Source organism: Dendropsophus ebraccatus, chromosome 15 (genome assembly GCF_027789765.1).
Source record: "Dendropsophus ebraccatus isolate aDenEbr1 chromosome 15, aDenEbr1.pat, whole genome shotgun sequence".
Classification (NCBI taxonomy): domain Eukaryota; kingdom Metazoa; phylum Chordata; class Amphibia; order Anura; family Hylidae; genus Dendropsophus; species Dendropsophus ebraccatus.
In genome coordinates this window covers 24292240-24319856 of record NC_091468.1, presented here as the reverse complement: position 1 = coordinate 24319856, position 27617 = coordinate 24292240, and the positions used below count along the sequence as shown (strand labels likewise).

Below are 27617 nucleotides of genomic sequence, written 5' to 3'. Positions count from 1 at the left end.
GCTGCACTGCCATTGTTGTATTTACTGTTAGTCCGGCTACACTGCTATCAATGTCTATACTGTTAGCCATGCAACACTGCTATTGATGTCTATACTGTTAGTCCTGCCTACATTGCTTTCTCTGTCTACACTGCTATCCCCTCCTACGTTGTCAGTTCTGCTACACTGCTATCAATGTCTATACTGTTAGTCCTGCTACACTGCTATTGATGTTTATACTGTTAGTCCTGCTACATTGTTATATCCACCTATGCTACCTCCGACCCTAGAGCCTTTGCACTTTAGTTTTGGGGGCTAAATCCCTTGATATCCATGGCTTTACAATGAGAACAGATGGCGTTGATGTTGAGCACTCTGCGTACTCTTGGCCTGGAGGTGAACATCCATATTACAAGTGTCACAATTCTATTATAATGTGAAAAGTATTGATGGTTCGGCTTTGGCAGCATGTAATATAGCATCTGAGGGATGATGTCAGATGATGAATTATTTAATGTATAATCATCAATCACTTCCTTTGAGTCACATCAGGATTGATATTGGAATAAGAGTAATATATATATATAAGCAGCAAGTAATTCAGTGCCCCCCCCCCCCCCTTCTTATAATGCGAATAATAATGGAGATCTATGGCTTGGGGCTCTTCTGTGGAATCCAATATCCTTTACTGGTTATACGGTGTGACCTTTTTGGGGGTACCCAATATGTACGTTGGATGTTCGTAGCGTATGGTTGATATAATAGTATAGGGGCCCTATAGGTATTATTAGCATGCCCTATATTGGAGACTCTGCTCTGCTACTGAAGTTAATAGTAATCTGCCTGCAGCTTGGTCTCCACATTAGATGCAGCTTTCCTGAGTCCCGCGCTGGAAGAAGAAACATCTGCTGTGGTGTAAGGTAAGACCGTGTGTTCTGTAATCTCCCTGCACTTACTCCATTTACTGCTCGGTACGGAGACCAGGTGCACATATTCTCCATGAGCTACCAGACGCAAATGAAGCGTGTGATAAAATAAAATGTAAAAATAACCACTTTATTTCCCAGACTATAGACTGCACTCTTAGCAAGAAAAAAAAAATCTTACTTAGTCTGCAGTAAGGAAAACATGCAAATGTAGGATAACGGCAAGACACATCGCTAGGGAAAATATAATACCGGAAAACCTGACAGTAACTCCCTATTATATACTAGACCACCAGGGAATAAATATGCCTTTCTCTATCATCCTAGACCTCCAAGGAAGAGGGCACTACCACCAAAGCTAAAGATACTAATCCCTCCACGTTTTTTATGGAAGTTTTAATTACAATGAAAGGCTATGTTCACACAACGTTCTTTTTAAGTAAAGAACGGACGCTGATTGCAATTGCCTCAGCGTCCGTTCTTTACTGCAGAGGCGGCATTGCATTGAAGTCAGTGCAATGTCGCCCGAAGTGTTCTCACATTGTTATTCTAACGCCCGATCTTTAGAACGGGCATTAGAATAATGTGCCTGTCAATTATTTCTGGACGCTGTTCACTGAACAGCTTCCGGAAACATCAGCTGTTTACACAACGCAATGTGCAGCGAGGCCACACATTGCATTGGAGTGAATGGCTAATTAATTTGCGGGCACAGCCGCCGGTGCCCGCAAATCAATTGTGAAAAAAGAACGTGCCTGTAGCCGATATGGAGGTATCGGCTACAGGAACGGGCTGAGTGCAGCCAGTTGGCTGACTGTCCAGCGTCCTTTGCTATGCAACGGATGCTATTAAACGTTGTGTGAACCTAGCCAAATATAGTTTTCTTATATCCTAACCCTAAATACCAACCTACAGGACAGACGTACAATATTATAAGTGAGAAAATGTACAATAATATATAAGTACTATAATACTGCTCCTATATACAAGAAAATAACTACTACAATACTACTCCTATATACAAGAATATAACTACTATAATACTGCCCCCTATATACAAGAATATAACTACTATAATACGGCCTCCTATAAACAAGAATATAAGTACTATGGTCCTGTGGCATGGGGGTTGCAGGGCTGTTCCATGGCCTCCCTTCCCTGACTGTGCACGCCTGCGGGGGTGGTGGTCGCTGACTGGCACAGTGTGGACTTAGTGTAGGGACCCATGTGTATCAGATACCTGCACGCGGTACATGGGGCAGTGTGGCTTGATCAATTCACATACAGAATTCTGATGTTTTTTATGCAGCCGAGAGGTACTAGTATCAGCCATAGGCGTGAGGTGCAGCACTCTTTTTCTTCCCTGAACCGTATAACTGCTATAATACTGCTCCTATGTACAAGAATATATCTACTATAATACTGCCTCCTATGTACAAGAATATACTTACTATAATACTGCTCCTATGTGCAAGAATATAACTACTATAATACTGCTCCTATGTACAAGAATATAACTACTATAATACTGCTCCTATATACAAGAATATAACTACTATAATACTGCTTCTATATACAAGAATATAACTACTATAATCCTCAGGCCGGAAGATGCGTGGTTAGCCACGGGAAACAGTCTGTAGCCATCAGGACGCCTCTGTTTTTACTTCCCCTCCCCACACATGTCTGCCAAGACTGAATAAATGGATTGATTTGAAGCAACTTTTTGGGTGAGTGCAAGCTCTTTTTTCTTCGTTTGGAATATATTTACCCTGCTATAAGCTTTTTGCACCCCCATGCTGCCCTCCATTGCCTAGATTCCTCACGCATATGATCCTTGCTCATGGGTATACAGCTGACACTACACGGACTTTGGTGCTAACTTAGACCTGCTCCACTAGTTGATAACTACTATAATACTGCTCCTATATACAAGAATATAACTACTATAATACTGCTCCTATATACAAGAATATAACTCGTATAATACTGCCCCCTACAGGGCTCCAGATGGCGACCAAAATGGTCGCCAATGCGACTGACGTTTTGCAAATGGCGCCCAGATTTATTAATCTGGGCGCCATTTGCGACTGGCCCCGGCTGATGCGCGGCTGCCGGGGGTGTCCCGTCCTATCCCCGGCAGCGCGGCGCATCAGTGAGCTGCCTGGGGCCCTGACTTCCGGCACAGGAAGCGCGCGTCAGAGATGCTTCCTGTGTCAGAAGTCCCAGCCCCGGCGTACAGGGAGCTCACTGACGCGCCGCGCTGCCGGGGATAGGACGGGACACCCCCGGCAGCCGCGCATCAGCCGGGGACAGCGTCCGAAGAAGAAGAGGATCGCCGGGGGAGCGGGTTGTCAGGTGAGTTTGTGTGTTTGTTTTTTTTAAATATTGCTTAGCATAGAGGAAAGGGGGGGGGGCATCTATAATGGGGGGAGAAGAGGGGCCATCTTCAAGGGGGGGAGAGGGGGCCATCTATAAGGGGAGGGGGTATCTATAAGGGGGGGAGAAGAGGGGGCATCTATAATGGGGGGGAGAGGGGGCATCTATAAGGGGAGGGGGTATCTATAAGGGGGGGAGAAGAGGGGGCATCTATAATGGGGGGGAGAGGGGGCATCTATAAGGGGAGGGGGTATCTATAAGGGGGGGAGAAGAGGGGGCATCTATAATGGGGGGGGAGGAGGGGGCATCTATAATGGGGGTAGAGAGGGTCATCTATAAGGGGAGGGGGTATCTATAAGGGGGGGAGAAGAGGGGGCATCTATAATGGGGGGGAGAAGAGGGGGCATCTATAATGGGGGGGAGGAGGGGGCATCTATAATGGGGGGGAGGAGGGGGCATCTATAATGGGGGGAGGAGGGGGCATCTATAATGGGGGTAGAGGGGGTCATCTATAAGGGGAGGGGGCCATCTATAAGTGTAGGGCAAACTGGCTGCAGACACTGGGAGATAGATATATGCACAATTATTATTATCAGGGCCCCTCAGGTGTCTGTATTGTAGGGGGTCACTTGCATTAGTCACTAGGTGAGAGATATATCTATCTATATACACATCTTGTGGGGGGTCACTATGGCTGCAGTCAGAAGTCTAGCTCAGTATGTATAGACTGTTGCAAGCTTTTAAAGGGAACCTGTCACCCCCGATGCCGGGGTGACAGGCTCCCAACCCCCCGTTAGAACCCCCTATACTCACCTCATCGCGCCGGGTCCCGCTTCTGGAGGTGGTCAGGTCACGGAGATCTAAGCCGCTGCAGCCCGGCGCGCACACTGAGAGATGAGTCCAACACTCATAGAGAATGACGGAGCACTGGACTCTCCCGTCATTCTCTATGAGCGTTGGACTCATCTCTCAGCGCACGCCGGGCTGCAGCGGCTGAGATCTCCGTGACCGGACCATCTTCAGAAGCGGGGTGAAGATGAGGTGAGTATAGGGGTCTCTAACGGGGGGTTGGGAGCCTGTCACCCCGGCACGGGGGTCGACAGGTTCCCTTTAAGTTCAAGTTCAGAAGAGTAAGCCTCATTAAAAGGCTAGCCAAGTGAAGCTGAAGTACTGAGTCAGACTGTATATGGTTGTCAAGTTGCAAGTTTCCATGTTGAACGTTTTCAAACTAAGAAAAGAAAGAATCTAAAGGAGGAGGAGGCTGCCGCGGCCTCTGCACACAGTAAGTCCCATTTAACATAACATTAATTTTACATGGTTTAAAATGTTGGCGACCAAATATTCTATTTGGCGCCTAAATTTTTCAGGTTAGGAGCCAATGGCTCCTAGGTAAATTTTTTAGTCTGGAGCCCTGCCCTATATACAAGAGTATAGCTACTATAATACTGCTCCCCATATACAGGAATACAACTAGTATATTCATACTTGTGTTATTTGGGGGCAGCCTTCTCCGTCGGCGGTGCCGGCAGGGCCTGTGTGGGGCATTTTGGGTTTGGTCCTGTAACAGTGGGGTTGCAGGGCCACTCCATGGCCTCCCTTCCCTGCATGTGCACGCTTTGCGGGGGAGGCAGTCGCTGACTGACACGGTACAGAGTTAGCGTAGGGACCCGTGTGAACCAGGATACCTGCACGTGGTACACGGGGCGTAGTGGTTTGATCAAATTGTATACCAAATTCCTGGTGTTTGTTTTTAAAGTAGCTTAGCGGCTTTAGTATCAGCCATGGGTGTGAGGTGCAGCTGCACTCTTCTCTCTATTTCACAACTATTATAATACTGCTTCTACTGTATATACAAGACTATAACTACTATAATACTGCTCCTATACACAAGAATATAACTACTATAATCAAACAAAAGAAGAGAGTGCCCACATCGGTGTATAGGGCTAGTAAATGCAAGCGAGGCGTATATGGATAGACGTACACTATCAGTGTATCAGACTGAGTCCGGGGTGCAACGGCAGAAAGCACAGTGTAAAATGGCACAAGCAGGGAGATGCCAGAAATCCGAAGCACTAACCGGGTTGTAGTAGTCCTCAGCAGTTTATTACATAGATCATCACAGGGAGGGGGGAAGACGGAGGAGGTGCGGGAGCGTCTCTGCAAACAACCGTTTCACGCCGAAGCGCTTTGTTAAGTTCAGGTACTCTGAACTTGACAAAGTGCTTCGGCGTGAAACGGTTGTTTGCAGAGACGCTCCCGCACCTCCTTCATCTTCCCCCCTCCCTGTGATGATCTATGTAATAAACTGCTGAGGACTACTACAACCCGGTGAGTGCTTCGGATTTCTTGCATCTCCCTGCTTGTGCCATAACTACTATAATACTGCTCCTATACACAAGAATATAACTACTATAATCACGAACTGGAGAGAGTGGAACGGCTGCACATCCCATCTATGGCTGATACTAATGCCGCTAGGCCTATATTAAAAATCAACACCAGAGTGTCTGTATGTGAATTGATCAAGCCATATTGCCCTGTGTACCACCGCGCAGGTCCTCTGGTCCACACGGGTCCCTACGCTAACTCCACACCGTGTCGGTCAGCGTGTTTCACAGTTCTCCCTCTCTGAACAGCTAGCACTCCTTTATAAGACCCACATGACCAAAATTAGCAGGATATGTCTGTGCTCACATGTCTGGACCCTATGTATTCCCCATTCTGTGAGAGCAGCAATGGTAAGTGTAATACCACATCCATACTTGTGTCGTTTGGGGGCAGCCTTCCCCGCCGGTGGTGCTGGCTGGGTTTTGGTGGGGCTTTTTGGGTCTGGTCCTGTGACATTGGGGTTGCAGGGCCGTTCCATGGCCTCCCTTCCCTGCATGTGCACGCTTTGCGGGGTTGGCGGTCGCTGACCGACACGGTGTGGAGTTAGCGTAGGGACCCGTGTGGACCAGAGGACCTGCGCGGTGGTACACGGGGCAATATGGCTTGATCAATTCATATACAGACACTCTGGTGTTGATTTTTAATATAGGCCTAGCGGCATTAGTATCAGCCATAGATGGGATGTGCAGCCGTTCCATTCTCCGTAGTTCGTGTATAACTACTATAATACTGCTCCTATATACAAGAATATAACTACTATAATACTGCCCCCTATATACAAGAATATAACTACTATAATACTGCTCCTACATACAAGAATATAACTACTATAATACTGCTCGTATATACAAGAATATAACTACTATAATACTGCTCCTATATACAAGAATATAACTACTATAATACTGCTCGTATATACAAGAATATAACTACTATAATACTGCTCCTATATACAAGAATATAACTACTATAATACTGCTCCTATATACAAGAATATAACTACTATAATACTGCTCCTATATACAAGAATATAACTACTATAATACTGCTCCTATATACAAGAATATAACTACTATAATACTGCTCCGTAAATACAAGAATATAACCGCTATAATACTGAAGAAGTAAATGTGAGCAGTGTTAGCAGTATGAGGTATATATAAAGGATTGTATAGGACCTTATCTCTCACCTCCTCTGAGATCTGAAGATGCAGCAATATAAGCAAATGTGTCCAGGTTGATGATATCTATGACAGGACTCACCACACGGGTCGGCTCCTACAAAGGCATAAGTACATATATAGTGAATTCATCTATTCTGAAAATTTTATTTTTTTGTTTTGTTTTTACATTTTTTTCTTTTGTTTTATTGCAGTGAATTTTGGGAAATGTCTGACCTCCTTCACTCTCTTCAGCAGGGGGGGCAGCCAGTCCTTATTGACCTCACAGTGACTGTCTAGGAAGGTGAGGACTCCGGCCTTGGCCAGATCTGCCCCTCTCACTCGAGACCGAATCAAACCTGCAAGTAATAAAAGTGAGTCCTATAAAAACATGATACGATATTAAGGAACAACACAGCATCTTCCCTGTCTTAAATAGCTGCTAACCGTTACATTTAAGGCTGGGTCCATACTACGTTTTTGCAATCGGTTCTTGCAAAAAAAAAAACTGATGGAAAAATTAATGCATTTATGTGCATCCGTTTTGATCCGTTTTACCATTGACTTCTATTATAAAAAAGCAGATCAAAACACATCCATTTTTTATGGTACACAAAATCTTAGCTGAGCCTATTTTTGTGTATGTTAAAAAAAAAAAACAGATTAATTTTGATCCATTTTCTTTTTACAATGGAAGAACGGATTAATATGGATGCATTAATTTTTCCATCTGTTTTCTGAGGATGAAAAAAAAGTAATGTAAAGATATCAATGGCTATAGCTAATGGCTAAGGGTATCCAAATATTCAATTCATAAACATCCTATGTATATCATGAAAGAACCACTGTTAAGTGAGTCTACTATGGAGAAAGAGCTGAGCATAATCTTCTAATAACAGGTTAAAGAAAGTTATATAGATTTGTAATTTACTTCTGTAAAAAACTTTCAAGTCTTCCATTACTTATAACTGCTGTACGTCCTGCAGGAAGTGGTGTATTCTTTCTTGTCTGACACAGTGCTTTCTGCTGCCACCTCTGTCAATGTCAGGAAATATCCAGAGCTGGAGAGGTTTTCTATGAAGATTTGATACAGCTCTGGACAGTTCCTGACACTGACAGAGGTGGCAGCAGACAGCAATGTTTCAGACTGAAAATAATACACCACTTCCTGCAGGACATACAGCAGCTGATAAGTTCTGGAAGATGTGATATTTTTAAATAGAAGTAAATTACAAATCTATATAATTTTCTAAAACAAGTTTAAAAGAAAAAATTTTTCGCCAGAGTACCCCTTTAGATTATAGAACTCAGTGCCCGTCTGCTGCAGCAAAAGCCAACAATATATTGGGGAGCTTTATCAAACTTTGTGAAATGGAACGGGGTAGCAGTTGCCTATATCAACCAATCAGATTGCTTCTTACATTTTAAAAATGCCAGTGAAAATGAAAGCTGGAAGCTGGTTGATATGGACAACTGCTCCAAGGTCTGATAAATCTCCCCTATTTGTATTCTATTATATATACTTATAAATGGCTCCTATATAGACTGTATGGCAGCCTGGGCTCAATATACCTTTGCTTCCTTCAGATAAGCCACAAGATATTCTTATATAGAGCGCACATTATGTAGTCACCCTGAAATTACACCACCTCATTGGATCTGATGACATCACTAAAGGCCCTATTCCACGGAACGATTATCGTCCGTACTCGGATGATAATCGTCCTGTGGAATAGAAAGCTACGATCAGCCGACATCGTTCATGTCATCTGATCGTTGCGTTGTCTTTTAAACATGTTCCGCGGAATAGGAGCGGCGGTAGCAGACTGCTGCTGTATGCTATGGGCTGCCCGGACGATCTAGCGATCACCCGGGCAGCCCCCTCGCAGCTCCCCGTGGCCCCTCCCGCACTCACCTGCTCGCTGCTGCCACGTGTTATAGCGGCGGCGGTGAGCGGGGAACGAGGATCAAACAAGTGCTAATAGCGCTTGTTTGCTCCTCTCAGTCAGCCCGTGGAATAGGGCCTTAACACCAGCCTGAAAGGGCATGTATTACCAAGATTTTTTACTGATTAGAGGCAGATCCTGGAGCATGTTCTTTTTTCCAATCTGTTTCTATTTATTTATTGCAATTTTTTAAACTTCATCTTGTCTGAGCTGTTTTTGATATGCTTTACAGCAAGCCCCATGAACACAGACCACAATGGACAGGAGCTGGTAACATGACTGATCACACTCTGTGATCTTTAAGGGTCTTAAGGGTGGGTTCACACTACGGAATCTGCGTGGAGACGTTCAGGTGGAATCCGTCACTGTACCCAGTGGATCCTCCAGTGGGCCCCCAGCTTTAGAACCTGCACTAACACTGACTGATATGTTTTTTACTCATTGGTTCTTCATTGGTGGGCCCCAGATACCCCAGTCCGACACTGATTGGAATCGTATTATGCCATCAACTGGATAGCCATAGAATCGGAAAAACTGTCCTATGCTATCAGTATAGAGCATTACCCAAACTATTTAGATGGACAGGGACTTCTCTTAAATGTCCCAGCCACTGTACTGTACAGTCAGTGTCGGACTGGTCCACAAGGGGACAAGAGGATCCTCTGGTGGGCCCCCAACTTTAGAACCTGCACTAACATTGACTGACATTTCGTTTCTCACTGGTTCTTCATTGATGGGCCCCCAGGATCATTTCATCTGGTGGGCCCCAGATAGCTCAGTCCGAAACTGACTGTACCCGCTTGCAGGAACGCGCATCTTCCCCCGTGTCATAGACACCATTCCATAGCCGGGCCGATTCCGCCGTCCGCTGAAAGAATTGACATGGCAATTCCACAGGAGGGGGAGGCTGAGCTGTGAGCTTCATCTATTGTCTCCTCTATCTACTGGCCTTTCACTGTAAGGCTATGTTCACATTACGTTAAAGTACGGCCGTTATTGCCATCGGCAATGCATTATTTTCAATGGGATCCCGGCCGAAGCGTATACACATCGTACACGCGCCGGCCGGGATCCCGTGCAGGGCCGCAAATAACTGACATGTCAGTTTTCTGCGGCCGCAATTCAATGAATTGCGGCCGTAGGAAACCCTGTCAGTACACACAATTAAGCGAGCAACTCTGGCAGCTCACTTCACTGTGTGCTATGAGAAGCTCTGATGCGGGCGCGCGCTGATGTGCCCACATCAGAGCTCTGCAGCCGAAAAGATCACGGGGCGGAAAGATGATCCGGGCAGAGACCGGCCGTTCCGTGACCCGGCTGGGGTCACCGAACGGACGGTTGTTCACGTTGTGTGAACATAGCCTAATACTGTACAGCTCACCTCTCCTCTTTATCATCACAGACACAAGAGGAAGCCTCAGCTTAGTTTTAGGCCCTTGTGGTAACAATGAAAACTGCAAGATCTCAAGACTATTGTATAATTGTATGTAAAATTTAAAAAATATATAATAAAAATATGTATAACAAACAACTTTTCTTATGGCACATTCCCTTTAGGAACTCATGTTGGCCTAGGGGTCTTGTAATGTTTGCAGTGTTTTACAGGCTCTCCTGAACACCCTGGTGCTGACCGTGTATATAGTGCCGGCGTCTTCCTGCTTTGTATGCGTTGTGCCGTCTCCTGAAGACATGACTGGGGAACGATGAAACATAACGTGCGCAAGATCATAAAAGTAAATTTAAAATTCAGAACTTGGAGAGTTCACAGGCAGAACACTTCTCCGATGTTCTCCGGGGTCTCAGCAGGATTCACCGAAGACGAGATTCAGCGCTCTCAGCCAAACCATTTGTAATGGAGATTTACTATGTAAACGGCCTAATGCTAAAAAATACAGCTCCATACTCCACATATCCAGCGTGCGACGAGTACATAAAACCTCAAACAGTGTTATTGGTGAGGCGTAAATATTCATACGGACTCACTGGAGTCTCCGGCTATGGACTGTGGCTTGTCTCACCCCGGTCTGGGTTTTATCAGGGGTGACCGGGTAATCGCCCATTCGGGAAGCTCTCTAATTCCCTGCAGGAAACCTCTTGAAATCCTATGTCTCCAGCAGAACTATTAGGTGGACGTTGTTTGGCGGTATTTTATAGGCACAGTATGACTTTATTACTCACTAATAAACTCTCTGCAAAATTGGCATATGGCCCCGACACGTTTAGCTTAAGGGAACTGGCACAGATTGAATTTTACCCTAAACAAAGGAGCTCAGAGGCGCCTGATCATTTCCAAGAAGCCTTTTACTTCTTTTTGTACCAATTATTTGAACTTTTTATTTCAGTGGGCGGAGACAGAACAGTCTGCAATCATGTAAGGCTAGGTTCACACTGCGTTTTTGCAATCCGTTTTTTCATCCGTTTTTTGCAAAAAACGGATGAAAAATGGATGAAAAAAACGGATGCATTAGTTTGCATCCGTTTTGATCCGTTTTTCCATTGACTTCCATTGTAAAAAAAACGGAACAAAACGGAACCGATTTTTTTAACAGACACAAAAGTAGTGTCAGCTACGTTTTTGTGTCCGTAAAAAAACTGATCCGTTTGATCCGTTTTTTTTTACAATGGAAGTCAATGGAAAAACATCTGTTTTTTTAACATCCGTTTTTTTGCAAAAAACGGATTGCAAAAACGCAGTGTGAACCCAGCCTTAGTAAGAATAGGGGTGGAGGGGACTCCGCTAATGTCATGACACACTAGAAGAGAGGCAAGACTCTGATTTAGATAGTGAAAGGAGCAGAATCTCCGGGGGCACAGAGTATTTCAGGAAAGGAGTGTCCTGATTTTGTAGGGGGCAGTGCCGTGTAATCATGTTAGGAGAGGTGATGGGGTCAAGGTCATGATGCAAGGGAATGGAGACAAATGAAGAGTCAGGAACTGAGGGTTACATAGAGTAAGACGTAGAGCCCCCAGCAGCACAGAGCATTTTAGGAGAGGAGTATGCTGATCTTGCCCCTTCATGTGATGATGTCAGTATAGCAGAGCTGTATGTGACAGGTCCAGTGTCAGGTTGTGAGGAAGGATAGTGGTAACAAGTGGGAGGTAGACTGAGAAATACATAGTAGAGGGGGGGGGGGGTCCTCCAGCAGCACAGAGTATTTTAGGAAACATGTTTATAATTAGAGAAGGGCAATAGAGAAAAGTGAGAGATCACACAAAAGTGAGAGTGTGAGGATTACATAGGGGAAGGAGAAAAGCTTCCAGCAGCACAGAGAATGTCAGGACAGGAGCGTGTTGATTTTGTGGGGGCAGTGACAGGATCATATTGGTGAACATAGGGGTGTACAGGGGCAGGGGCAGCGTCATGATTAAAGGAGGACAATGAAGTGTGTGTGTGTGCGCGCGCGCGTGTGTGTGTGTGGGGGGGGGTGTTCACAGACCACATTGTATAGTGGAAGAAGCAGAGCCCTTAGCAGCACAAAGTATTTCAGGAGAGCAGTGTGCTGATCTTGTGGGGGGGGGGGGGTCCATGACCTGTCCCTTCATGTGCTGTTGTCAGTGAAGACAGAGCTGTATGTGACAGTGTCGGGATGTGAGGAAGGATAGTGGAAACAAGTGGGAGGTAGATTGAAAAATACATAGTAGGAGGGTTCTCCAGCAGCACAGAGTATTTTAGGTGAGATCATATAATTGTGAGAGTGAGAATTACATAGTGGAAGGAGAAGATGTTAAAGCAGCACAGAGTATATCAGGAAGATAGGTTGGTGAAGATAGGGGTGTGGGTGACAGGGGCAGTGTCATGATAAAAGGAGGCAAGTATTTGTGTGTGTGTGGGGGGGGGGTGTAAAAAAGGAAAAAGTGTGTGGCGGGGTGTGTGACAGACTACATTGTATAGTAGAGGGAGCTGAGCAGCACAGACTATTTCAGGAGAAGAGTATATTGATCTTGTGGGGGGGGGCAGTGACCTGATTTTGATAGGGAGAAGGGATAAGGACAGCGTCATGATGTAAGGAGTGATAAGGAGTCAAACATGTAAGCGCAGGTATGTTACTTGCTCCATAGAGTCCCCGGCCTGAAAGGATATGACTTCTAGGCAGCAAACCTCCCAATATGCGCCACAAGGAGAGATCATTGGCCTGAAGTCGATTCATTTGCACAATAATTGTAGTATTTTACCAGAACGGAAAAAAAAAAACAACAAAAATATTCAGTAAATCTGGAAACCACAGGAGCCTGAAACAAACGCTCATTCAATAAAGCAGCGGCCATAAAAGTGACACTTGGCAGGGAAAATGAAAGACCTGGAGAGGCCTCCATCATTGTGATAACTAATTTAGCTTGTTCCACAGAGAAGAATCAGACTATGAATTTTAACAAGGTTTCGCTTCGCTTTGCTGCACATCTCAGGCATCTCTGGACGACACAGGAAGTTCCCTTCAAACTTTCTTCCCTCAAAACACTGACTGAATCAGCAAAGACTGAATGAGAAAACGGCAGATCACGAGATTAAACGCTGCTCACAATATGTCTCATCCACTGGTGTTTATCAATAGCGCTAGACAAGGGGGTAAAGAGCTGGCGTGATCACATGATTGTGAAAGTAAAGACCACCCATCAACGGATGGCACAGTAAGGTCTACTCATATCTAATATGGTGACTACTCCTCTTCCTCCCAACTGGAATCCAGTATGTGACTATATATAACAGATGTAAGGCTGATGTAAGGATGTCCTCACTGCCGCTGTCCTGTAAGCTAACCCTTTATAGAGGGTACAAACATGACTCTATCAGCCATACTTGTATCACCCCTCTATAGGCGGCACTGTTTCGGAGTAGACTTCTGATTGGCTGCATCACAAACTTTGCCTTAAAGGTTCCCCATCATCAATATCTCCATAAGGAGGATCAGCACCTGGGATTCTGGACACATGGCCCTACAACGTTCATTTCCATTCGCATTAGGGACTAGGGTAGTGGAGAAGTTAAAAAGGTATTCCATGCTGCCCATGGTGAGACCAACAATTCCTTCCATACTTGTCATTATCTGTTCAGACTCCTTCCCCCAGTTTTGAGCTGATGCTTTCAGCTGAAGAACTGTTTGTGAGTTTTTTTTCTCCATCTCCCCCTCCTTATTTTCCCTTCTGAGACAGAAGATGTAAAGAAGTCCCTGTCAGGCTTTATCTGCAACTTTGTAACTTATTTGTAATGCTGGGAGGGTAAATCTGAGGTCAAGTTGCTGATGAACTCACTGTGATTTACTCTCCCAGCATTACAAAGAAGCTACAATGTTGCAGATAATGCCAGTCAGGTACTTGTTTACATTAGGGAAGGGAGGGAGAGGAGGCGGAGACAAAGAGAAAAGCTCACACCCAGATTTTTGTGTCTTCAGCACAAAGCAGCAGCTCAGAACTGGGGGAAGGAGAGTGACTAGATAATAACAAGCATGGAATTAATTGTTAGTCTCACCATGGGCAGCAACATAATGTCTAATCTTCCTGGTGCTCTACAGTAGAGCTGGGGTTAGTGTGTGTTTTCTACTTCCCTGGTGGTCTTGGGTAGTGCAGAGGTTAACACACATTTCCCAGGTAGTCTAGGGTATTAGAGGGGTTACTGTAAAGGTTAATGTCAGCTCCCTGGCGCTACCTTCTCATACACACCAGCCGCACTTCCAGCGCTCAGTGTTCAGCATTGTCAGGGCTCATGTTAATGCCTGGTGTCTTTGTCTCCTGTATGTGGGAGGATGTACACAAGAGAAGCGATCGCTGTGAAGTCTCATGAATATTCTGCATATAATTATGAATAAATTATGCAGATGTAGAGATTGTCCTCTTTCCCAGAATTAACACATTTACATTTCGTATCTTTTTTTTTCTTATTTTCTTAAAAAGGAAACTCCACATTTGTTAAATAAATCCCTGCATCACCTATTCTAAATTTCCAGTTATGTGCTGTCATGGTCTAACACTGTAACCATATTGTACTAGGTACGACTGATAGTAGAAGGGTTAACACATAAAAACACGCTTAGATAGGAACCTTCCAGAGGGAAGGGTAGCACTTACTCAGATGCCATTGCTGTAGTGAGGGAAAGTATATGTTAGGATCCAGTCCTGGTTTTATGTTTTGCTGTGATTTTGGGCATGTCTGCCTCTTTGCAAGATGGCCACCGCAGCTTCAGTGGCCATCTTACCTGCTCTCTGAGGCTATAATAATGTGTGCACCTGTGCCCCTCCCTGCCTGAGTATCAGTTAGAACTTAGCTTCTGTCTGCCTCTAGCTTACAGACTCTCCTGTTTGTATATTGCTGCGGTCCTCTTATTCCAGAGTCCTGCTACTAGACCTCCTGATTATTACTACTGCTGCACATGGGATCACTCTGCTGTTTAAACTCCTCAGCAAGGTTTACCTAGTGCTACACATCCTGCCTGCTGTCTGTCAGCGGCGCTGCCGCTCACCTACCCAGGACCCGCTCCTGCTGTGTGCTATCTTCCTACAGATCTGTTAGTGGAACAGCCGCTTACCAACTCCAGCTCTGCTGAACCACACTCTGCTCACCTGCCGGACATCATCCAGCGCTGCTGCAACAAAACGTGAGTCTGCATATACTTACTGTGACTGTTGTCTGCTGTGTACACCCCTACCAGCCATAGGCTTCCACAAAGTATCCACACAAAGTGTAACAGGATACTCAGGCCGCAAAGATGGAGGCCGCTGGGTCTGGGGATTTGGAAGCCCGTATTAAGAGACTTCATCAAATCACATCTTCTATACATACTGAAGTGCAGTCGCTAAAGACTAAAATAATTGCTCTGGAGACACAAGCAAATGAAAATGCGCATGAACTTAACATAGCAATCCAGGATTTGCGCGCTCGGACCACCTCTGTTGAGGCGCAGATGCCAGCTCACCCTGCTGCAGTACTGGGTCCTCCGAAATTGCCACCGTTCAGGTTTGGTGGAGATCGTGACAAGTTCCGTGGCTTTGTAAATCAGTGTCAGCTATACTTTGATGCACACGCCAGCCAATTTCCGAATGATCGCGCCAAAGTACTCTGTATCATCATGCTTTTGACACACAAGGCGCTAGCATGGGCGAATCCGCTAATTGAGACCGGTGATCCCTGTTTGAACAGTCTGACTCAGTTCCTTGCTGGCATGAGACTAATGTTTGATGATCCAAATCGTTGCATCACCGCAGAGACCAACTTATTGGCACTCCGACAGGGCCGACGTTCCGTCACGGAATACGCCATGGAATTTAAGAGATGGGCCATTGATACAGCTTGGAATTCTGAGGCACAACTCCCTCTGTTTAGAAAGGGATTATCTAGCGCCATCAAGGATGAGCTGGCCCGCAGTGAGGCTCCCTCAGAATTTGGAGATTTTGTGCATCATTGCATTCGGATAGATATCCGCTTATCTGAACGGAGACAAGAGAAGTGGGCAGCACTGAATCGAAGGGACAGTCCATCAGCTTCCCCATCTGCATATCCCAGGGAACCTTCCAATAGATCCCCACAGGAGATCGAGCCGATGCAATTAGATGCAGTACAGAGATCAGAGAGTAATGCTCGCAGAGAGCGCAGGCTGCGGGAAGGTTTATGTCTTTATTGTGGAGAGTCTGGCCACTTTCTTATAAATTGCCCTAATCGGCCTCGCAGAACAGCTGCAGCCGTGGCCGAAGGTGACCTGTCTGACTCTGAATCAGAGCTCTCAGAAGCATCACAGCAGTTGAATGCAGTAATTCAGACCCTGTCTTCTGTGGCCCCACACCTTGAAAAGAAGAAGAAAGAGACCCACTGCTTCCTGCCTATTCAGATTTGGACCAGCACTTGCTGGGTCCCCACCTCAGCTATGGTGGATTCCGGAGCCAGTGGCAACTTCATGGATCTTGCCTTTGCTAAAGAACATGGTATCGCTACACAACTAAAAGCTTCACCTGTGCTTATGGAGACCGTGGATGGTTCCCCCCTGACCTCGGGGCCGATAGATCGGGAAACTAAACCCGTGAGGGTCTCCATGCCACCCGACCATCAAGAGACACTCTCTTTCATGCTCATCTCCTCTCCTCATTTTCCAATCATCTTAGGCCTCCCATGGTTGAGGAAGCAGAACCCAGTTATCAATTGGGAAACTAGGGAGATACGCTTCCCAGCAAGTAAAACCTCAGCCATTTGCCTAGCCAAATCCGGTCCTGAAAGTATCTCTAACAATTTTCCATCAGTCTATCATGACTTCTTGGATGTATGCGACAAGAAAAATGCGGATAAGCTTCCTCCACACCGGCCATATGACTGTCCGATTGAGCTTTTGCCCGGTGCAGCGATACCCTTTGGTCACATCTATCCCCTAGCCGGACCAGAGTTAAAGGCCCTCAAGGAGTACATTGAGGAGAACCTGGCGAAGGGATTTATCCGTCCTTCTTCATCCCCTGCGGGCGCTCCGATTTTCTTTGTAAAAAAGAAAGATGGGTCTCTTAGACCCTGCATTGATTATCGGGAGCTGAATAAAGTTACAGTCCGAAATCGCTATCCGCTTCCTCTGATTCCTGAACTTCTGGAAAGAGTTCGCCATGCCAAAATTTTCTCCAAATTAGATCTCCGTGGAGCTTACAATTTGGTGCGGATTAGACCTGGAGACGAGTGGAAGACTGCCTTTCGGTGTCGCTATGGACATTTTGAGTACCTCGTGATGCCATTTGGGCTTTGCAATGCCCCAGCTACTTTCCAGCACCTGGCTAATGACATCTTCCGGGATCTCTTGGATCAGTTCATGGTGGTCTACCTAGATGATATACTTATCTTCTCCAATTCCCTGCAAGAGCATCAGGAACATGTGAGAACTGTTCTGGACCGTCTTCGAGTAAACCATCTTTACATCAAACTCGAAAAATGTGAGTTCCACCAGACTGAGATCCAGTTTCTGGGCTATGTCATCTCGCCACAAGGGTTGCATATGGATACAAGCAAGATCCAAGCAATTATTGATTGGCCAGTCCCAAAAAACATCCGGGAGGTACAACGTTTTATAGGCTTTGCCAACTTTTACCGGCGCTTCATCAAGCACTTTTCAGAGATCGTCAGTCCTATCACCCAACTTACCAAGAAGGGGACAGTATTTCATTGGACACCTCAGGCCCAGGAGGCTTTCACCCGTCTTAAATCAAAATTCACAACTGCCCCAGTATTAATACATCCTGATCCAGAGTTGGCATTCATAATTGAGGTGGACGCCTCAGATTGTGCCGTGGGGGCTGTCTTATCCCAGAGAACAGGAGAAAAAGGTCTGTTGCACCCCTGTGCATTCTTCTCTCGAAAGTTATCATCTGCTGAGAGGAACTATGATGTTGGAAACAAGGAACTATTGGCGATCATCTCTGCGTTCAAGGAATGGAGGCATCACTTGCAGGGAGCTTCTCAGCAAATTGTTGTACTCACTGATCACCGTAATTTAGAATTTGTTCGATCGGCAAGATGTCTTTCTCCCCGACAAGTTCGCTGGAGCCTATTCCTAAACCAATTCAATTTCATCATCTCCTACCGACCAGGTTCGCGTAACAGCAAAGCTGATGCTCTTTCCCGGATGTTCTCTACTGAATTAGATTCTACACCATCATCTAAGACCATAATACCAGATGCTAATGTGGTAGGAGTGATACAGAATCAAGACCTAATCAATATCTTTAAGGAAGCCTATGCCAATGACCCTCTTTTGTCACGGCCAGCTGATGACGTGCACTTAACTTTCAAAAATGGAGTGTGGTTCCATGGCCAATGCCTTTACGTGCCTAAGACTGCTAGATTAAGAGTGCTGAAACTGATGCATGACTCAAAGGTGGCAGGTCATAAAGGGGTACAGAAGACTCAGGAGTTTCTTTCGCGATTCTTCTGGTGGCCTGGCTATCAGGGGGATGTTAAGAGTTATGTCCGCTCCTGTGATGTCTGTGCCAGGTGTAAGACACCCAGGTCTGCTCCGACTGGACTACTACAACCATTGCCGGTGCCTTCTCGTCCGTGGGGCTCCATCTCTATGGACTTCATTGTCGAATTGCCCACCTCTAAAGGAATGAACACCATTCTAGTAGTGGTTGACCGATTAACCAAGGCTGCTCATTTCATACCCTGTTCTGGACTACCATCTGCGAAGGACACCGTGGAGTTAATTATTCAAAATGTCTTTCGGCTACACGGGGTCCCCGATGAGGTCATTTCAGACCGAGGAGCCCAATTTATGGCAAGATTCTGGCAAGGATTTTGCTCGGCATTGGACATCAAGGTCTGCTTGTCATCTGCTTATCATCCACAGTCAAATGGCCAGACTGAACGGACTAATCAGACCTTAGAACAGTACCTGCGTTGTTTCATCAGTCATTTGCAGGATGATTGGCTGGATCTTCTCCCTCTGGCGGAGTTCTCTTACAACAACTCCCAGAGTGCCTCCACAAAGATGTCACCCTTCTATGCCAATCTGGGGTTCCATCCCAAGATTCTGCCAAGGCTCCCAGTTGATGTCGCCATGCCAGCAGTTGCAGAACGTGTGGCAACTCTTCAGCGAAACTTGGATGTGCTGAAGGAAACTTTGACCTCAGCCCAGGAGAGATATAAAAGATCAGCTGATCAGTATCGTAGACCAGCACCCAGGTTCAAAGTAGGAGATTCTGTCTGGCTCTCCACTAAAAATTTAAAACTGAGAGTACCCTCTCCAAAGCTCGGACAGAAGTTTGTGGGTCCATTCAAAATAAGTGCCATTATAAATGCAGTGGCTGTTCGGCTAAAGCTCCCCAAGACCATGAAGGTCCATCCAGTATTCCATGTCTCTCTACTGAAGGCTGCTGTCCCTAATCCGTTCCCGGGTCGCTCTGCCCAACCACCCGATCCGGTTTTGATTGATGGTGAGGAACAATTTGTGGTGGAAGAAATTCTCGACTCTAGGATCCATAGGAACCGGCTACAATATTTAGTCAAGTGGGAAGGGTATCCAACCGAAGAAAATTCTTGGGAACCTGTGAACAATATTAATGCTCCCCGTTTGGTGTCAGAGTTCCACCGAAGACAGCCCGGAAAGCCTGGCCAGAGGGCGTCCGGAGGCCGCTCCTGAGGTGGGGGTAGTGTTAGGATCCAGTCCTGGTTTTATGTTTTGCTGTGATTTTGGGCATGTCTGCCTCTTTGCAAGATGGCCACCGCAGCTTCAGTGGCCATCTTACCTGCTCTCTGAGGCTATAATAATGTGTGCACCTGTGCCCCTCCCTGCCTGAGTATCAGTTAGAACTTAGCTTCTGTCTGCCTCTAGCTTACAGACTCTCCTGTTTGTATATTGCTGCGGTCCTCTTATTCCAGAGTCCTGCTACTAGACCTCCTGATTATTACTACTGCTGCACATGGGATCACTCTGCTGTTTAAACTCCTCAGCAAGGTTTACCTAGTGCTACACATCCTGCCTGCTGTCTGTCAGCGGCGCTGCCGCTCACCTACCCAGGACCCGCTCCTGCTGTGTGCTATCTTCCTACAGATCTGTTAGTGGAACAGCCGCTTACCAACTCCAGCTCTGCTGAACCACACTCTGCTCACCTGCCGGACATCATCCAGCGCTGCTGCAACAAAACGTGAGTCTGCATATACTTACTGTGACTGTTGTCTGCTGTGTACACCCCTACCAGCCATAGGCTTCCACAAAGTATCCACACAAAGTGTAACAGTATAGCATAGTGCAGTCTCTCTCGCTTTCCAGTCTCCAGTGGGCTGGAGATTTGCACCCATTATTGGAAGAAAAATTAACTGGGGAGACAAGTGGCTATCGGTTGGCACCAGCTTTGTCAGGACACAGTTACCACCTGCTCATAGGAGAAAGACAAAGAACTAGTGACTGTGCCTCTGATCACTGCCCCCACTTCACTCCAGGCAGCCACATACAGTATATTCTAGTGGTTAAGAGCGTGTTCTGCTATGGAGCATCACTTGTAAAGACACTAAGTTATATTATAAGATTCTGTCTGCAGCCACCAATTGGAGAACTTTTACTGTATGCAGTAAACTCCTTCACTCCATCTAGTGGTGACAGCACGTAGCTATAATTTTCATGCTAAGGTATAGCTATGGACGGGATGAAGTGCTGAATCAAAAAGTTAAATGTTTAACATTGAATCCAAACCTGTTCACAGTCTCTGTAGTCTGCATATAAGAGACAGTATTCTTCTATGCAGGCTCAGGGTTGGATCGTGATAACCCCAGTTGGGAGCACTGGGATGTATGTAGCTATGCATTCTACAAGACACACCTTCCTCTAGGGAGCAGGTTTCTAGTCCAGACCATTCCTGCATGTAGTCTATAGTAGTAAAGCTGTTCAGGCTAAATTTCATGGTGTTCTATGGGTTAACCCGCACTTCCCTGGTGTACTAACTAGGGTGTTAGAAAAGTTAATGCCAGCGTCCTTATAGGTCTACAGTAGTGAATGGATGCCCAGTCCATGGATGCCCAGCCCAGGACATAGGGGGAGATTTCTCAAACTGGTGTAAAGTAGAATTGTCTCAGTTGCCCCTAGCAACCAATCAGATTCCACTTCTCATTCCTCACAGATTCTTTTAAAAATGAAAGGTGGGATCTGATTGGTTGCTAGGGGCAACTAAGACAATTCTACTTTACACCAGTTTGATAAATCTCCCCCATAATGTTTTTCTTCATGCTCTGGAGTGTTGGAGGGATTAGTGCATGTCTGTTTTTTTAGTTGTCTATGATAGAAAAGAGGTTAAACTCTTAAGGATGCATGATGTACCCGTACGTCATGCGTCCGCAAGAGGAGTTCACAGGAGCCCGGGACCGTGGGTATTAGCAGGCACGGTCAGATCGCCATGCCCGCTTATACTGTAATCAGATGCAGATCTCCGTGACTTGTGCCGGCCGGGGTCTCCGCCAAAATGGCGCTGATCCCGGCTCGGCACTCGGATGCTTTCGGCTGCAGCAGCCGAAAGCATCCGAGTGCCGATCTCATTGATCTTTGCTGTATTACTATACAGCAAAGATCTCAATGAGAGATCAATGCACTTATAGAAGTCCCCCATGGGGGAATAACCCTAACCCCAGGGGGAATAACCCTAACCCCAGGGGGGCTTCTAGTATTATTAGTAAAAAGCCCCCTCCCCTAATAAAAGTCAGAATCATCTCCCTTTTCCCATGTTGTTAATAAAAATAAATAAATAAATAAACATGTTTGCTATCGCCGCGTGCGTAATCGCCCGGACTATTAATTAATCACATTCCTGATCTCGCATGGTAAACAGCGTAAGCGCCAAAAAATCCCAAAGTGCAAAATTGTGCATTTTTGGTCGCATCAAATCCAGAAAAATTTTAATAAAAAGCGATCAAAAAGTCGTATATGCGCAATCAAGGTACCGATAAAAAGTAAACATCAAGGCGCAAAAAATGACACCTCACACAGCCCCATAGACCAAAGGATAAAAGTGCTATAAGCCTGGGAATGGAGCGATTTAAAGGAACGTATATTTGTTAACAATGGTCTGAATTATACATGTTATACATGTTATATATCGTTGTAATCGTAACGACTTGAGGAACATAAATAACAAGTCAATTTTACCCCACGGCGAATGGCGTACAAACAAATACCACCCAAATACCACACTTTGAATTTTTTCCTGGTTTCGCAGTGTACTTTATGCAAAAAATTCAGCCTCTCATTGCAAAGTACAATTAGTGACGCAAAAAAAACAGGGCTCATGTGGGTTTCTAGGTGTAAAAATGCAGGTGCTATGGCCTTTTAAACACAAGGAGGAAAAAACTAAAACGCAAAAATGAAAAGTGGCTCCGTCCTTAAGGGGTTAAAGAGTCACTGTCGTATTTTTTTTTATTTTTTTTTGCAGAAATCAATAGTCCAGGCGATTTTAAGAAACTTTGTAATTGGGTTTATTAGCCAAATATGCCATTATCTGCATTTAAAAAGCCTTTTCCCAGGTCTCCCCTCCCTCCTCTTTTCCATCCACTGCAAAAAATCTGGAAATTGTGACTTGTTGCATCAGACGTACCCAGTCTGTTCTAGGGAGAAGGGAGGAGGGAGTTAGCCGACAGCAGAAAGCTGAGAACAAAGAGATTACAGGCATGGAGCTGGGTGAACACTGTAATCAGAGGTCAGAAAGGTCAGTGGTGACTGTCAGAGGAGATAAAGGGTGAGGTATTTGTAGATTAACTCTTTGTTGTCCTGTTTTGGTCTTTTATTTAGCTCTCTCCATAGGAGAACAATGAAGACAGGGGGGAGAGCTTCAAACTGCTTTTTCATGATAAAAATGCATTTTTCGGCTAATAAACCTAATTACAAAGTTTCTTAAAATCGCCTGGACTATTGATTTCTGCAAAAAAAAATTCACGACAGCTGGTGATCTTGGCTACTGCATGGGTTAAAGCATACCTGTAATTTAAATGTATTTTTTTTTTAAATCAATAAATATCAATAGTGCAAGTGATTTTAAGAAACTCCGTAATAGGTTTTATTAAAGATTTTATTTTTTGTATTTTTTGTTTTGTATTGCCCCATAACCTACATAATGATTAACAAGACAACATTATACTGAAGTATATCTTTATTTATAAATCAAATTTGTTCATAAAATCCATAAAATTACACTATACAATTCACTAAGACATGCACAGACACACAGAAAAATAGCCAGGGGCACACACCTGGATGCAATGTTAACACTAATATACATAAGGTGCATATAAAGATTATATATATATATATATATATATATATATATATATATATATATGTAAAAGGAGCTGACCGGTAGTCATAGAGGTAAACTGGTCATATATAGAATAATCCTTAGTCACAATAGGGTATGCAATACAAGCCTTATAAAGGGAAAAATGCAGAAACCCACACATATATGATAATACTTAAGAATACGGGGCTTACTGATGGTTAACAGAAGCAGACCAGAATTCAAAATATATATACAGTATATGTATAAAGAATAACAATTAGAAAGGCAAACCAAACCTCCGGTGCCTCACTCCACCATAACCGCTGAAACCCCCTGAGTGCCCGACACGTGTTTCGCTACCCAAAGCTTTCTTAGGGGCTGATGTTACTATCATATAAGCCCACCTATATACCCCTCATATCTCATTCCAACCAATAGTATGTGGCACCACACATCCACGTGGATGTGTGGGTCATAGAGTTATACTTTATCCAGGGCCACACCAAAATGGCACGCGTAGTATGAATAAATGAACAAACAACCAGGCTTCTCACAGCCACTACTATGATTGGTGCCATTTTGGTGTGGCCTCACAGTACACTGAAGAGTGCATTATGGAGGCCATCATCTGATCTGATGCGGCTAGGGAACAAAGGGATATGGTCAGTAACATAGGGATTGCTTTAGGACCGGATGTTACAGATGTGAGGTAGGTTGAAGCAGTCCGTATGCATCTGCGGCATTCCACGTGAATGTGTGGCGCCACATACTAATGGAGGAGATGATGTAAGGGCAGATAGACTGCGAATGCAGCAGGATTAGTGAAGACAATCAGATGTGTTAAAGGTGTCATCGGGTGCTACAAAAACATGGCCACTTTTCCCACACTCTTGTCTCCAGTTCAGGTGTGGTTTGCAATTAAAGGGGTTATCCTGTTGTCTCCAGTTTGGGTGGGGTTTTGAAACTCCGTTCCATTGAAGTAAACTGAGCTTAATTGCAAACTGCACCTGAACTGGAGACAACAGTAGGGGTAAAAATGGCCATATTTTTGTAGCGCTGGATAACCCCTTTAAGCTCCATTTAATTCAATGGAACTGAGTTTCAAACCCAACCCCAACCAATTTGGAGACAAGAGTGGTGCAAAATTAGCCATGTTTTTGTAGAGCTGGATAACCCCTTTAATGAGGGGGTGGAATCTATTGGTTGGAATGAGATATGAGGGGTATATAGGTGGGCTTGTATGGTAGAAACATCAGCTCCTGGCAAGGCTTTGGGTAGCAAAATACGTGACGGACCGGGGGCCAAATGGTTGCAATGGAGTGAGTCATCAGAGGCCTTTGTCTTTGTAATTGTCATTCTTCATATATATATATATTTTTTGGATTCTGGTCTGCTTCTGTTAACTATCAGTAAGCCCCCTATTCTTTGGTATTATCATATATGTGTGTGGATTACTGCATTTTTCCTTTTATAGGGCTTGTACTGCATACTCTATTTTAGGATTATTCTATGTATGACCAGTTTACCTCTATGACTACCGGTCGCCTACTTTTACATTGATATAATAAAATATGTCTGTGTGTGTGTATATATATATATCTTTATATGCACCTTATGTATATTAGTGTTAACATTAATGCTCAGCCCCTGCAACCAGGTGTGTGCCCCTGGCTATTTTTCTGTGTGTCTGTGCATGTCCTAGTGTACTGTGTAATTTTATGGATTTTATTAACAAATTTGATTTATAAATAAAGATATCATTATTATGTATCTTAATCATTATGTAGGTTATGCAATTCGATTTGTTTTATTAACTATTTCACAATGGAAGGTTTTTTTGCTAGAATTTTGGGTGTGTATTGTATTGCCCCGCAAAAGTTATTCAAATCACCAATATACACTTATTACGGGAAATGCCTATAAAGTGTTTTTTCCCCTGCATCTACTACTGCATCAAGGCTTCACTTCCTGGATAAAATGGTGATGTCACGAACTGACTCCCAGAGCTGTGCGGGCTGTGGCTGCTGGAGAGGATGATGGCAGGGGGACACTGAGGGACACAGGGCACTGGAGGGACACTGAGCATCCCTCTGCCATCATCCTCTCCAGCAGCCACAGCCCGCACAGCTCTGGGAGTCGGGTCGTGATATCACCATTTTATCCAGGAAGTGACATCACCATGTTATCCAGGAAGTGACATCACCATGTTATCCAGGAAGTGAAGCCTTGATGCAGTAGTAAGTGCAGGGAAAAAAGCACTTTATTCCGAAAATAAGTGTATATTGGTGATTTGCAAAAGTTTTGGGGGGGCAATACAATACTTTAATAAACATTTTCGCCAGATTTCTCCATTAAGCAAAAGAGTTTCCTACTGTACTGAAAAAGCTGTTGACCCCACTTGGGGGCAATGGGCTACATGTATTTATTGCCGTATAAGAAGTGGCTCTGTATTGGATGGGGCCTTTATGTTCCCTACAAGGCTGGGTTCACATTGAGCAAGGCAAATCATACCAACATATTAAAGTAGTATATGATTGTATACTGCCTCCTAGTGGTAAAACGAAATCTAAATCTGGTTGATTGCAGCCATGGCACTAAGCAGTTAACACGCAGCAGCACTATATATCTCCTGGGTAATATAAAGGCAGCATGATCAGCCAGATGATATATAAACATGTGCCCCCTCTGTTTACATGCATAATTACTACTTTCATTTGATCTGATCCGTACATGAATCATCTGGGATTGCTGACGGACAGACAGATGTGTTATAGAAATATTACAGGGTGGGAGGGGGGTAAAGTGCTTGGATAATATCACAACGGCTGCTGGGGAGGTGGCATTGCTCTATTAGAGTCAATGTAGCTTGTTAGATGCGATTTATTCTCCAACACAAAGGAATTGATTTTATATCAGGAGCCGGATACTGATTGATTATCCTAAAACTGTAAGAGGAATAAGGCGGCGGATTTTACGGCGTGGTTTAATGCAAGGAGAGGCGTGCAGCGCAAATCAGATTTTATGTGCCTATAAAATCCTAATAGTTCCTATTCACCAATATATAACAGGAGTAAGATAGAAGATATAAGGACTCATTCCTGACGCGGGTAAAGCGTATAAATAACGCTGCATTGTAACAAATAAAGCTTTGTTTAAAATAAACATAAAGTTACAAATTTATTAGGCATTTTCCTATTAGACCTGATCAAGCTCCGGTGTTCTGTTTATATAGAGCTCTGTTCCTCTAATACACATCTACTCATGTGACTACTAGGGGGAAACCTGTATAGAAATAGAGACCTTTAAAGGAAGAAGTTATACAAATCCCCAATATACACTTATTATGGGAAATGCTTATAAAGTGCTTTTTTCCCTGCACTTACTACTGCATCAAGGCTTCACTTCCTGGATAAAATGGTGATGTCACGACCCGACTCCCAGAGCTGTGCGGGCTGTGGCTGCTGGAGAGGATGATGGCAGGGGGAAACTGAGGGACACAGGGCACTGGAAGGACACTGAGCATCCCTCTGCCATCATCCTCTCCAGCAGCCACAGCCCGCACAGCTCTGGGAGTCGGGTCGTGACATCACCATTTTATCCAGGAAGTGAAGCCTTGATGCAGTAGTAAGTACAGGGAAAAAACACTTTATAAGCATTTACTGTAATAGGTGTATATTGGTGATTTGTATAACTTTTGGGGGACAATGCGATACTTTAATAAAAACTTTCACTGGACTTCTCCTTTAAGGGTTCCTCCGGAATTAGGAAAGCTTGTCCCTTACACTGTGTGTGATATCGCTACTCAGCTCTATTTACTTCTATAGAGTCAAGCTGCAATACAACACGTAACCTATGGATAGATGTGGCGCTGTTTTCATCAGAATCGTTTTGTGTATACAGCTCCTATGCAGACCTATGGTTACAGATCCTGCTATCCTAAATAGACTGCTCTTGCAGCCTTGTATTACTCTTCTCTAGAGATGAGCGAACCTCGAGCATGCTCGAGTCGATCCGAACCCGAACTTTCGGCATTTGATTAGCGGTGGCTGCTGAACTTGGATAAAGCCCTTAGGCTATGTGGAAATCATGGATATAGTCATTGGCTGTATCCATGTTTTCCAGACAAC

General features: G+C 44.7%; 2 protein-coding genes across 2 annotated transcripts in view; both read right to left on the bottom strand.

The window, feature by feature from the left end:
- Positions 1-27617, bottom strand: part of LOC138773987 (calpain-8-like) — a 613980-nt gene that overhangs the window by 165957 nt on the left and 420406 nt on the right. The window lies entirely within an intron of this gene.
- Positions 1-27617, bottom strand: part of GALNT14 (polypeptide N-acetylgalactosaminyltransferase 14) — a 337247-nt gene that overhangs the window by 49715 nt on the left and 259915 nt on the right. The window contains exons 6-7 of the mRNA XM_069955032.1: positions 7073-7194; positions 6866-6953 (exon numbers count right to left, since the gene is read on the bottom strand). Of these exons, the coding sequence (XP_069811133.1) occupies positions 6866-6953; positions 7073-7194 (210 nt within the window). The remainder of the gene's footprint in view (positions 1-6865; positions 6954-7072; positions 7195-27617) is intronic.